At 45.7% G+C, this 11,793-nt stretch overlaps 1 protein-coding gene across 2 annotated transcripts in view; it reads right to left on the reverse strand.

Annotated features, from left to right (window-relative positions):
• Window positions 1-398: 398 nt before the first annotated feature.
• Window positions 399-11,793, reverse strand: part of Usp11 (ubiquitin specific peptidase 11) — a 16,205-nt gene continuing 4,810 nt past the window's right edge. Inside the window, exons 2-22 of one of the 2 annotated variants that reach the window (XM_017795848.2) lie at window positions 8,726-8,835; window positions 8,438-8,568; window positions 8,183-8,300; window positions 7,620-7,765; window positions 7,436-7,497; window positions 7,215-7,314; window positions 6,656-6,829; window positions 6,408-6,566; window positions 5,851-6,075; window positions 5,642-5,725; window positions 5,443-5,537; window positions 4,115-4,321; window positions 3,927-3,986; window positions 3,190-3,242; window positions 2,705-2,983; window positions 2,537-2,607; window positions 2,163-2,275; window positions 1,527-1,676; window positions 1,325-1,440; window positions 1,052-1,140; window positions 399-964 (exon numbers count right to left, since the gene is read on the reverse strand). In XM_017795848.2, the coding sequence (XP_017651337.1) occupies window positions 830-964; window positions 1,052-1,140; window positions 1,325-1,440; window positions 1,527-1,676; window positions 2,163-2,275; window positions 2,537-2,607; window positions 2,705-2,983; window positions 3,190-3,242; window positions 3,927-3,986; window positions 4,115-4,321; window positions 5,443-5,537; window positions 5,642-5,725; window positions 5,851-6,075; window positions 6,408-6,566; window positions 6,656-6,829; window positions 7,215-7,314; window positions 7,436-7,497; window positions 7,620-7,765; window positions 8,183-8,300; window positions 8,438-8,568; window positions 8,726-8,835 (2,677 nt within the window). In that variant the 3' untranslated portion in view covers window positions 399-829. The remainder of the gene's footprint in view (window positions 965-1,051; window positions 1,141-1,324; window positions 1,441-1,526; window positions 1,677-2,162; window positions 2,276-2,536; window positions 2,608-2,704; window positions 2,984-3,189; window positions 3,243-3,926; window positions 3,987-4,114; window positions 4,322-5,442; window positions 5,538-5,641; window positions 5,726-5,850; window positions 6,076-6,407; window positions 6,567-6,655; window positions 6,830-7,214; window positions 7,315-7,435; window positions 7,498-7,619; window positions 7,766-8,182; window positions 8,301-8,437; window positions 8,569-8,725; window positions 8,836-11,793) is intronic. The other variant, XM_017795850.2, reaches the window with a different exon arrangement.

The raw sequence follows: 11,793 nt of genomic DNA on the forward strand, positions 1-11,793 counted from the left end.
ATTATCTGTCCCAAAAGATCCTCAGTCTGAGTTCAGACCAATGACATACACTGACACGCTGACAATCTAAGCCATTTCTTCACTTCTGTACTTGTTTCCCCATTTGAAACTATAGACTGTTGTGCAGACACAGAATTTGTAAAACTCTTTGGAGCCAGGTGTGGTGGTGCATACCTGTAACCTAAGTGCTCAGGAGGCAGAAGCAGAAAGACTAGCTGCAAGTTGGAGACTAGCATAATCTACATAGTAAGTTTCAGGCCAGCTAGGCCTTCCCAGGAGGTATTTTTAAAGCACTTAGAACACAGCAACTGGCACACAGCTAGTGATCAATAAACACTCAGAACAGCATCCATAACATATGATACCGATCTTCAATAAGCACACAGAACAAAGACCTATATAACTGTTGTTTAATAAGTACATAGGATAGGAAGGGGGAAAAAAGCCACATTGCTGAGCAAGGAATAGATTCAAGCTTTATATAACACACACAGTGAAGGTATAGGGCCTCAATAAGAAAATACACTCTGTGTTCAGGTTAACCCCCATCATCAGCCATTAAGAACACTCTAGGGTGAGGAAAAGAGGGAAGGGGACACTTAAATAAGACTAGGAGGTAAGTCAATACTGTACAGGCACACACAGGTGGAACACACTGCAAGGGGCACAGGGCCTCTTCTTTCTGAGAGTAATGCAGTGGTACAAGATAATGGTAGCCACGGACTAAAGCCTGCAATGCCTAGGGGGCAATGAACACAGGTAAGAGAGGGGGTGAACATGAGGAGGTGGCAGAGTGGGCTTCCTTCCCTGTGGTAGGTCCTAGGGCCCCTTAGTTAACGTCCATGATCTCAGGGTTGGATGTGGAACCGGAGGCAGGAGGAGCTGGCGAATCAGAGGAAGCAGTCTGGGACTGGCGGCGTCCCACATCTTGACGCTGGTAGAACAGAACATAGGCTGCCTTGGACTGTAGGGAGAGGACATGGGTCAGTTTGGATGTCAGGAGGGGATAATAGACAGGAAAAGGGGAGAATTTGGGGGACAGAAGCTGTACCTGAATCTGGTTCTCATTCACAGGTGAGACATTATTGTCATCAAAGTAGTGCCACTGGCCACTGTCCTTGTTGCAGGCAAATGTTGTGTCTAAAAGGAACAGAAAACCTCCTTACCCATGTTCTTGGCTTTCTGGGGATATCCACCATCTCCTTTTTCACTCCTCCTGACCTGATAATCTTGACTCTCGCCCACATGCCTAGTCACCCACTGGGGACATCCTGACCCTTAGCCTAGACCCCTCCCCCCCCAGGGCATGCCCCAGTCCACATACAGTGTCCATCACGCATGCCCCCATAATGGTTGGAAACTGCTATGAGATCATATTTATATAGGTCTGGAGTTGACTTGTTCTGTGGTTTGATGACAAATTCAGAAAAGTCCAGATCCCTGTGGGTAAAAAGACAGTTAATACTGGTGGGTTCTACCGTCCCTTCCCATTTCCTACAGCCCTTCTCTCTTTCAAGGCCCCTGACCGGAGAGGAAACTGCACCAGGGTATCCAGCTTCTCTCGAGAAAATTTGGAGAACGAAAAGCGCTTCAGGTGGATGATGAGAACCTCAGGCAGCATCCACAGGTCCAGCTTCTTAGTGGCCAGTTGGTGCTGCTTACAGGAGGAGCAGAACCTATAGACAGAACCCAGGTCAGGAAGGGCTATCCTGAGCACCTGCCTCATGCCTTGGGCATTGTGCTATCTTTGCATGCACCAGGCTTGCCTCAAACTCACAATACTCCTGCCTCAGTTTCCCCAGGGCAGTGAATGGCTGTTTTACTTTTTTGAGAAAGGATCTCACTACATAGCCCAAATGGCTTCAAACTTTGGCTCTTCCTGTCTCTGCCTACCAAGTGCGAAGACTGCAGGCATGCATCACTTGTTTTCATTTTGTAAAGGATGCTCTGACTTTCAGACTGCCTGGTACTTCATTTGTTCTTGTTTGTAAGTACTTCTGTTATGCAAAGGGTCTGAGATAGGCCGATGTGGAGGGTGATGGTAGCCAGCATGGTAGGAAGGGTCTGACCATGGGGAGAGTGGAAAATATACTTGGAAAGGTAGCAGGTGCCTGGGTAAGAGCCACCTGGTGAAGTCTCCCTTGGCCATGCTGGGCTCTCACCAGGGGTTCTCCTTCTCTAGGGTTTCCACAGTGGTGAAGAGTTTGATGCACTCTTGTAGCTGCACTGGAGTTTTCTTTAGCATGTAACCCACGCAGTCATGTTTCACATAACCCTAGGGAAAAGGAGTCAGTGTCCAGAGAGTCAGGTATGAGGAAGGTGTAGAAATATAGGGCACAGTGTAGAATCACGGACCAAGCAGGACAGAACCTGAGGCCTTGGTGCTCCCAATCATTGTGTAGGTGCCAAGGCCAGGCTGGTCCTGGACCTGGATCTCTTGGCTCTGTTCCCAGGTGGAGTTAGGTGGAGGATGTATAAAGGGTTGAGGTGTAAGCTGCATGTGCTTCCCATTCCCTAGAGCCCCATTTCCATTTACCTCAGCCTCTACTTCATCATAGTAGCGCCTCTTCATCTCTGGCTCCCAATCCATGGCAATATATGGCTGGGCTGGGGGTGCAGAGGAGGTGGTCATAGCTACTATTGCTGGGAAATTATTCCCCCTACTACCGACTACCCCAACCGAGCTTGCAGCCAAATGACATACTATGTACTTCTTCAGGAGAAGTTCGGTCGCTGGTCCCATTGGAGTTCACTGTCTGCAGGGTGAACAGTTGCTTATGCCGTCGCCTTGGGGGCCACTGAGATGTATGAAGGCTGTTGTCTAAGAGGAATGGGCATCTCCTAGATACACCAGAACTGGGCCCAGCCTGCTCCTGCTCTAACTCTTGGAGGCTGCCACTTGTGGAAGGCCCAGGAATTTCCTCTTTCTCCTCCTCATCACTGCTGCCATCTTCTTCATTGTCATCATCATCTTCCTCATCTCCTAGGATGAGGAGGATGTTAGGGATAGAAACATGTGAACTGCAGAGAACAGAGCTTCAACACACATTCAGAGGAACCCTGTGTAGATCACACCTATCCCCAACACCCTCCACTGTCCTTCAGCCCCACACCCTTCCTAAGACCATGGTACACAGGTAGATCCTCAACCTTGCTGACCCTGTCTCCCTTCTTACCATCCCCCCTTACCTTTCTCATCCCCATCTTCCTCCTCATCTGAGGTAGGTTTGGTCACATAGCGTCTGCAACAGAGCAGAGGAGAGTTTCAAGGCAGGGGCCCAAAGACAGTAGTGGTAGCTCCCAAGATTTTACTTTGGTACATGTGGGGAATTCACCAGACCAAGTTAAACAGGTATCTTTCTCTTTCTCTTTTGTAGGCCTTGAGAATGCTATGCTAAAGCTATATCCCCAGCCCTTTTCTGAAAACTTCTTACTTTGAGACAGTTTTAATAAGTTACCCAGACTGTCCTGGAACTTGCTATAGCTATATACCCCCAAATGGCCCTATGATTCAGCCACAGCTGCTCAAGAAGCTGAGATTATAGGCATGCCCCATCACACCTGGCTACATATAAGCTGTTCTTAATCACAGACATGGAAGGTGGTGAAGCAGTGAAATAAGTCCATGAAGAAGTTATGGATGTCAGCAGTGGCCTGAATATAGGTTTTCATGTGCTTTTGGTAGATATACATAAGCCACTGGTAAATATACATACAGTCAGTTGTGAATCTACCTCAGAGAAGCCTTAGAGGGGTTGACTTTTGGGTATAGAATGGAGGAGCAATTAATCCAGATAATGTGTTACTTTGCTTGGCTGCAATGGTTAAAGTCTCTGGATTTTAAGTACAATGAAAAACTACTAGTAACAAAACACACCCAAGTCTCCCTGAGGAGACAATTAAATACAAAATGTAGTTGTCTCTACCTTGTCTTGTTCACCTCTGCATTCCTGGTATCAAAGAGAGAAACTACAGAAGCCACGGGTCTAGATAAAGAAAAAATTCCTACAAGTTCTTCTATGGCCATGTTAAATTTGATCTTTCCTTTGGATGTACTGAACACCAGATCTGAGTATAGACTCCACCTCCCCAACCCTGGGAATGAGGTACTTACGAGAGCCGGTACATCAGGATGTTATACAGGCCCTCCCAGGAGAACCGGTCCCGGGGCACTGATACCAGGAGAGGGTGCCCAAAAAGTATCAGACCATAGTAGGAGTTGTTGTAGTCTCGGGATGGGGTACGTTCCCGCAGGTATACAGGAACTACAATGTCATCTCTTGAACCTTCAATGGGCTCAATCCGACCAGTCACTTCATATCTGTGAGGGGGTGATATTAGGTTACTCTTGATAAAGGCGTCCACACAAGATTCCCTGACTTTGCCCTAGTTGCTCCATCCATTTGCCTCTCAGCCCTAAAATATATATATTTTGTGTGTGTGTGTATGTATACACATGCCATGGCACACATGTGGAGGTCAGAGGACAACTTTCAGGAGTCAGTGAGTCTCCTTCCACTGTGAGATCAGGGAATCAAGCTCAGGTCATCAGGCTTGCACAAGCAGTTTTACCTACTGAGTGATCTTGCTAGCCCCTCCAAAATATTGTTTGAAGGGCCTAAAAAGTCATGAAATGTTTCCATAGCACTGTTTACATGCTGCTTTAGGAAGAGCTTTGGTAACATCAGAATGCTGAGGGGGTTAGTAAAAACATTTAGTAACAGAGGGCTTAAACCATTTGTCCTGTGTAAGCACTGTTCATTTATTTAAAAAAAAAACTGCAATCACAAAACACTATTTAGTTTTTAGTTGCCCAAATTTTAAAAATTGTTCTGGGAAGCAGGGCATAGTTCAATGGTAGAACCTAGCATGCATGAAACTTGAGTTCTAACTCCAGCCACTCCAAGTAAATAAATATAAATAAATTTTAAAAGGAATATATTGCTAGGCATGGTGGCACATGCCTTTAATTCCTGCAGAGGCAGGCAGACATCTGTAAGTTTGGGGATAGCTTGGTCTACATATGGAGTTCCAGGTCAGCCAGGGTTACATAGTGAGACCCTGTTTCAAAAAATAGAATAAAATAAAAGGAGTATGTTTTAGACTGCAAATGTAGCTCAGTGTTTGAACACTTGGCTAACATACTCTTGAGCTTCGGGCTCTAAGGTAAAGCAAAAAAAAAAAAAAAAAAAAAAAGAATATTTTTTTAAATTAAAAATGAACTCAGGTTTTTAACACTTGGTTAAAATACTCTTGAGTGTCGGGCCCAAAGGGAAAAAAAAAAAAAAAGAATATTTTTTTAAATTAAAAATGAACTCAGGTTTTTAACACTTGGTTAAAATACTCTTGAGTGTCGGGCCCAAAGGGAAAAAAAAAAAAAAAAAAAAAAAAAAAAAGGAACCTTCCTGTGGAACAACTATTCATTCCTCTGGGTCTCCTTACATGAAGATATCATCACGATCCAAGATGCCGCTCAGAGGATCCTCCAGCTGGTAGAGCTTATAGAATCGGTGACTGAAGACATCAGCCACTATCATCTAGGAATAGGACAGGTGTATGGAGAGTAGTCAGACTTCAAGGTCTACTTAGGCCCTTCTTCCTCCAAAGCTTACCCACCCAACCTCCCTCTGCAATATCTCACCTTGTCTGGTGCGACACTTGTGTGTGTAGACAGAGCCACACACAGATCTGAGATATTGCCTTTCTTGGGGACCACAACCCGGTGCTGAAGGAGAAAGAGCATTCACAAAATATCATGGTATGGTTAAGTTAATACAGAAAACTTTCAAGTATGGCAAAGTAATCAAACTCTGACTGCATGTCTCTCACTGTGTTCCTGCCTGTCCCTACCTGCTCTGGCTTGCGGCGGGGATCCATAGGGACAAAGAAGACCTCCAAGACCCTCCTAGGGCAGACAGGCAGTGGGACGCTGAGGTAGCAGAAGGGGTCAAACGTCACAGACACATTGCCACAATCAGGGCACACCAGCGTGGACTTGAAGAGGCCATGGAAAGTGTCCACAATCACAGAATCATTCCGCCGTTTGTGGTTCTGCCAGGCCTCTTGAGCTACCTCCTGTTGACAAGTGTTATGGTGATGAGAGGTTTGCCAAGACAAGGGGAAAAGGTTTAGGGATGGATTCATATGGTTCTGGGTAAGGACTCTGTTAGTCTATTGGTAATGTGCCAGGTAGGGCTATCTGGAACCCATGTTCACTGTCGGGGCTGGGATTTATGTGGAACATGAGCCTGGTTGGGATTAATTCTGGTAGGTGTAGGAACAAATATGGTACTACCACTGAGACTAGAACTAAAACCAGGATAGGAGAACTTAGAAAATGATAGGGTGTTGGGTAGGTCAGAAAAGCCAGAGAATTCCTAATGCAACAGTTTTAATGGGCAGCCTACCAGATCTGGCCTCCCAGCACCATTGCATAGCTGAACATATTCCTTCTTCTTGACTCGATTGAGGTCCTCATGTAGCCCATCCAGGAGGAATGACAGCAGCTCCTGTGAGTCATGCTGCTGGTAGCCCAGAAATTGGGATGCGAAATGGCCAACCTTGTTCTGAGAAGATGGTGAGAGCAGCAGAGTGAGGCAGGAGTTAGGAGAAACAAGAGAAGTAGAGGATGGGGGTCCATGGGGTTACGACACACCTTGAACACATTTGGCACAATGGAGCGGTGGTAGCCAGACCATGCCTGCTTCACCAGATCTGCGTAGGCCTCAGCAAGCTCACCCTTCATGCCCAGGGGGTTCCGAAAGTTGAGCTCTTCCAGGTAGCGATTGTTGAGGAAGTACTCTGTGAGCTGTGGCACGTTGCTGAGGCACTGTGGGAGTAGGGCCCAGTGAAAGAGGCAGAGGAGAGGTGAGGTGGCCCAAGTGAGGTCAGAAAAAGAGGGAAGAGAGAATAGAAGAGAAAATGGGGAAGGACTTGTCATACGAATGAAGCAAAAGAGTCAGGAAAAGATGTCAGTATTTCTGGAGAAGGAAAACAGCAATGACCAAGGGAAGAAGGGAAAATAGGGAGCAAGCAGAGGGAGAAGGTGTTGATATGTCAGGAGCAAATGTGGGCATATCAAATCAGGTTTGTGGAGCCTTGGTTTTCAACCTGACCCCTTGTACTGTAGTTGTAGTCCCCCACCCCCGTCCCCTAGCTCTGTCCCCAATCCCCAACCCCTGTGGCTGTGCCAGATATAGCTCTAATGGCCCAACCTGCAGGGCCGAGTTCATGAAGCATGTGTTGCCCAGACTGGTAAGGCCACAGATGCCCGGCTGGCCCTGGAAGTCCTCATCCTCTTCCGACAAGTTGTTCCTGGGGTTGGATGAGAAATCCTATCAGCTGAGGGCCTACTACATGTGAGTGTTCTGTACTCGTAGATTCAGTCTGCCTACTGTGGGATGCCCTGACTCTGCATGACACCCCGAGGGCTCACATGCCACAAAGCTGTGCGCTGGGCCAAGTGCCATCTTTGTTTCGGGTCTCCATGATGACCAACTGGGTTGGAAGTGGAGAAAGGAGAAAGAAAAGTATTAATAAAAGGCCAAAAGAGCATCCAGCCCTTCCCTGGCCTAATCACTGCCAGGCCACCTGTGCAGGAAAGCCCTCCTCATTGTTACCTGCCCAGTCTCAAGAGAGGCATCAAGCAGTGTGATCTGTGTGTTGCACAATCGATCCAAAGAGCCTTCTGAGTTCTTGATCCAGAGGCGTGTGTCTTCCTGGGGCTCCACCATAAACTGCTCCCGAGCTGTACGCAAGACTAGGTCTGTGGAGGGTGATAGAGCATGATCAATATCTTCTGAGACCCCCAAATAACAAACGCATTTGATACCCTTACCTCATTCTCAGACTTTGCTTACTTAGCCAATACTTTGTGTGCCCAATCAATCTCCAAATGACTCACACTCAGAACTTGAGATGCCTCCCCCAAGTGAACACCCTCTGCCACCCTACCTAAGCAACTGGAATAAGCAACAGCTCATAGTCTCTGGTCTTCAGTACATAGACCCCACACCCCACACCCCCGCCAGTGCCTGTTCTCAGCTTGACCAACACCTTCTTGGCCCACAGTCTGACCGATGCCTTCTTGGGAGTCTATAGCCTAATCCCCACACATCTTCAGATCACTAAGTTGTGACTCATGATTAGGAACAGGAACTTGTCCCATGACTCTGAGACTCACCCAGAGAATCCATGTGGCTGAACTGAAGAGTGAGAGCTGTTTCCATATCACTGTGCTGGACAAGCAACAGCTCTATTGGGTATACTTCCACCTTTTGGATATTGGGCAGCTCTATGACCTGTGAAGGCAAAACAGACACAGGTATATCCACCCATCTGACAGGGACACACAACTATGGACCTACCCTGGGCCCACATGGCCTTCTTCCTCTCCAGCCCAGGAAATCTACACCCCAACCCTGTCCCACCCACATACCTTACGCTCAATAGGTGGCTGGCCATGCTCTAGGCCATACCACCTGACCAGGCAGTACCAAGCAGGTGCTGGAAGCAACACATAATCCTCTCCTTCTAGCAGTCCCTCCCTGAGGTTCCAGTTTATCTGATCTGCAAGGGTGTGTGTGTGGAGGAAACAGAGCAGGAATCAAGAAAAGAAGTGGCAACTCTGGTCACCCCACCAATGACCAAGCATAGAGAATGGGAGTATGATCATTTGCATAGACAGAATTGATGAGAACTCCAGGGAAAGGCAGAGGCTTGGTACCTGCAAAGAGCGTGGCATTGTTGATGCAGCCAGGAAAGGTGCTATCATCCTGGTCCCCTCCCTGCACGTATACCTCCCACTGTTTATACCAGTGCTGCTCCACAAGGAACCTGGAACCCAGATAGACAAGGGTGTCACATGGTTATTTGGGGGTTAGCTGTACAACCTCTTATCACTAGGAGAGTTAACTATCAATCCATTAAAATTCAAGAGGAAAAGTTTCAGCAGCATATGAAAATAAAAAGCAAATTTTATTCAGTGAAAACAACACATTTGGATATTATATTGTTTTTTGGTTCATACTGGCTTTTGTTTGTTTTTTTGAGATCCAGATGGCCTGGTACTTCCTATGTAGACAAAGCTGGCCTCAATCTCACAGAGATACACTTTGCCTCTACCTCCTGGGATTAAAGGTGTGTGCTACCACTCCCTTCTCTCTCTTTGAGATGAGGTAGGGTTGAAACCCAGATATACCTGGATCTTATTACAGGTACCCCAAGCAGGCCTCAAGCTCTCCTGGTTCTTCTTTAGCCTCCCAAGTGCTAGGATTAAAGGTGTGTACCTCCATGCTTAGTTCTGCTACGAATTTGGTGTTTGGTCTCTTTTGAGACAGGTTTTTACTCTGAACCCTGGGCTGGCCCAGAACTCACTATGTAGATCTGGCTGGCATTGAACTTGTGGCAATCCTCCAGTCTCAGCCTCCTACACATTAGGATTACAGACATAAATCATTATGCCTAGCTTTATATTTCTGTAGCGTATTTTTTTGCCAGGTTTGTTTGTTTTGTTCATTTTTTTGTTGTTGGTGGTGGTGATTTGGCGTGTTGATCCCCATAGACCCCGCTGTATCACTCATCCCTAGAAAAGACATCTTCCTGCCTAGGAGGCTCATGTCACAGATCTATCACTCAACATACGCTGCACCACATGTACACCTTCATTCCCCTTCCAGCTTTGCTAGTCTCTATAGTCAGTCTATGAGGTTCACTTATGCAGTAAAACTAATTTACAGTTAAGGGTACCTTCAATGCAATGGAAGACACTGTTCAATTTCCTAAAAGATTTGTTTTTTATTATGTGTATGTATGCCTTTTATGTCTGTGAGTAGGTATGTACACAAGAGTGCAGATACTCATGGAGCCCAAATCACTGGGAGCTAGATTTACAGGAGGCTGCGAGCCACCTGATATGGGTGTTGGAACTGAACTTGGGTCCTCTACAAGAGCAGTATGTACTCTTAACTGACCCATCTCTCCAGTCTAGAAGGATTAGGGTTAGGCTATATGTCCAGAAGGACTGGAGAGATGTAGCCTGAGCTCCAGAGTGAGACCCAGGATCATAAAACAGAAAAAAAAATGTAGACATCATACCAGGACAAATGACCTTAGAAGTTGTTACTGCCTTAGGACAGGATGGGCTCAAACCAGGGTCATTGATGACTGTTACCTGTTCAGAGAGAGTTAGCCACCATAACCTCCAACACGTGTTCTGGGGTACTGTATCACTGCCTAACTACCTGCATAGAACACACCTCACCCCCACTACCACCCCCTACGCTCAACTCCAACCCCACCTTGACTCAATGAAAGCTATCATTAATTATAATGCCTCTACAAGACAGTTTCTAGTCTTGTGAACTGCATTTGTACTGCAGTGTATCTAATAAACTCTACTTGTGTCTTTTTCTGTTCTGAATTCTTTACTCATATCACCAGCCTGTCACCACGATCTTGCAATTTAAAAAAATTAGCTATGGTGGTGTGCATGCCTTTAATCCTAGCACTTGGGAGGTAGAGGCAGGCAGCTCTAGTTTACATAGCGAGTTTCAGACCAGCTGGAGTTATAGTAAGACTGTGTCTCAACACCTCTCCCCAAAGTTACTTTACTTAGGTAATAAATATACCATTGCTCTATCAAATTATCCTGTGGCCAGTGTTCTAAAGAAAATTAAAATTCAGGTCTTTTATGTAAAAATTATAAAAAAATATTAATTTCAGTCAATTAGAAATTACTTCTCTGTCATTAAATTATTACTCTTTCTTGGTCCTTTCCTTTTTCTATAATGTCTCACAATATATCTTAATTCATCTTCTCTCTTTTTTTTGAGACAGGGTCTCATGTAGCCCAGGCCACCTTGAACTCACTGTGTAAGGATAACCTTAAGCTCCTAATAATCTTTATCATTATGTTCCTATAAAACTATGCTTCTTGTCTTTGCTTATAACTTTGTTTTTGAGACAGGGTTTCACTTTGTAGCTCAGGTTGGCCTAGACCTCACTATGTAGCCCTGGATGGCCCCTAACTCATGATTCGCCTGCCTCAGCCTCCCAAGTGCTAGGATTTCAAGTGTGTGCTACCATGCTCATTCTGTTTTCTAAATATTCTTCCCAAGCTGGACTTACACTTGTGGTAATTCTCCTGCCTCATACTCCTAAATGCTGAAATTAGGAATGAGCCACCATGCTCTTAAGTATTGTTGACCTGTCTTTCCAAAGTCAGGACAATAACACTATTAAAATATTCTTTCATGTCTAAATTATCTTTGAAATATAACACAGAAAGTTTCCTTTCTCCCATAAAAGGACAGTAGAAATAATCATATATAGCTAAAATCCTCCAACTTTTTTAAGAGAAGGTCTCACTGTGTAGCCTGGCTAGCCTGGAACTTGCTATATAGACCAGGTTGGTCTACAGAGATCCATCTGCCTCTGCGTCTCCACCTGACAAATCTTAACTTAAAAATTTTATAACAGCTTTCATTTTTTTAACTTTTTTTTAAAACAGGTTTTCATTAAGCCTATGCTGGCTTCAAATTCCTAATCCTCCTGCCTTTAGTGCTGGGAGGTGACACCATGCCCAGCTCCTCCAATTTAATATTTTTTAAATGATGTATCAAAAAAAAAGCACTTGATGCTGGCCACGGTGGCACATGCCTTTACTCCCAGCACTCAGGAGGCAAAGGCAGGTGGATCTCTGTGAGTTCAAGGCCAGCCTGGTCTCCATAGTGAGTTCCAGGCCAGCTGGGGTTACAGGGAGACCCTGTTTCAAAAAGACCAAAGGGACCAAAA

This window comes from Nannospalax galili, unplaced genomic scaffold (assembly GCF_000622305.1).
Source record: "Nannospalax galili isolate Female #2095 unplaced genomic scaffold, S.galili_v1.0 scaffold129, whole genome shotgun sequence".
NCBI classification, from domain to species: Eukaryota; Metazoa; Chordata; class Mammalia; order Rodentia; family Spalacidae; genus Nannospalax; species Nannospalax galili.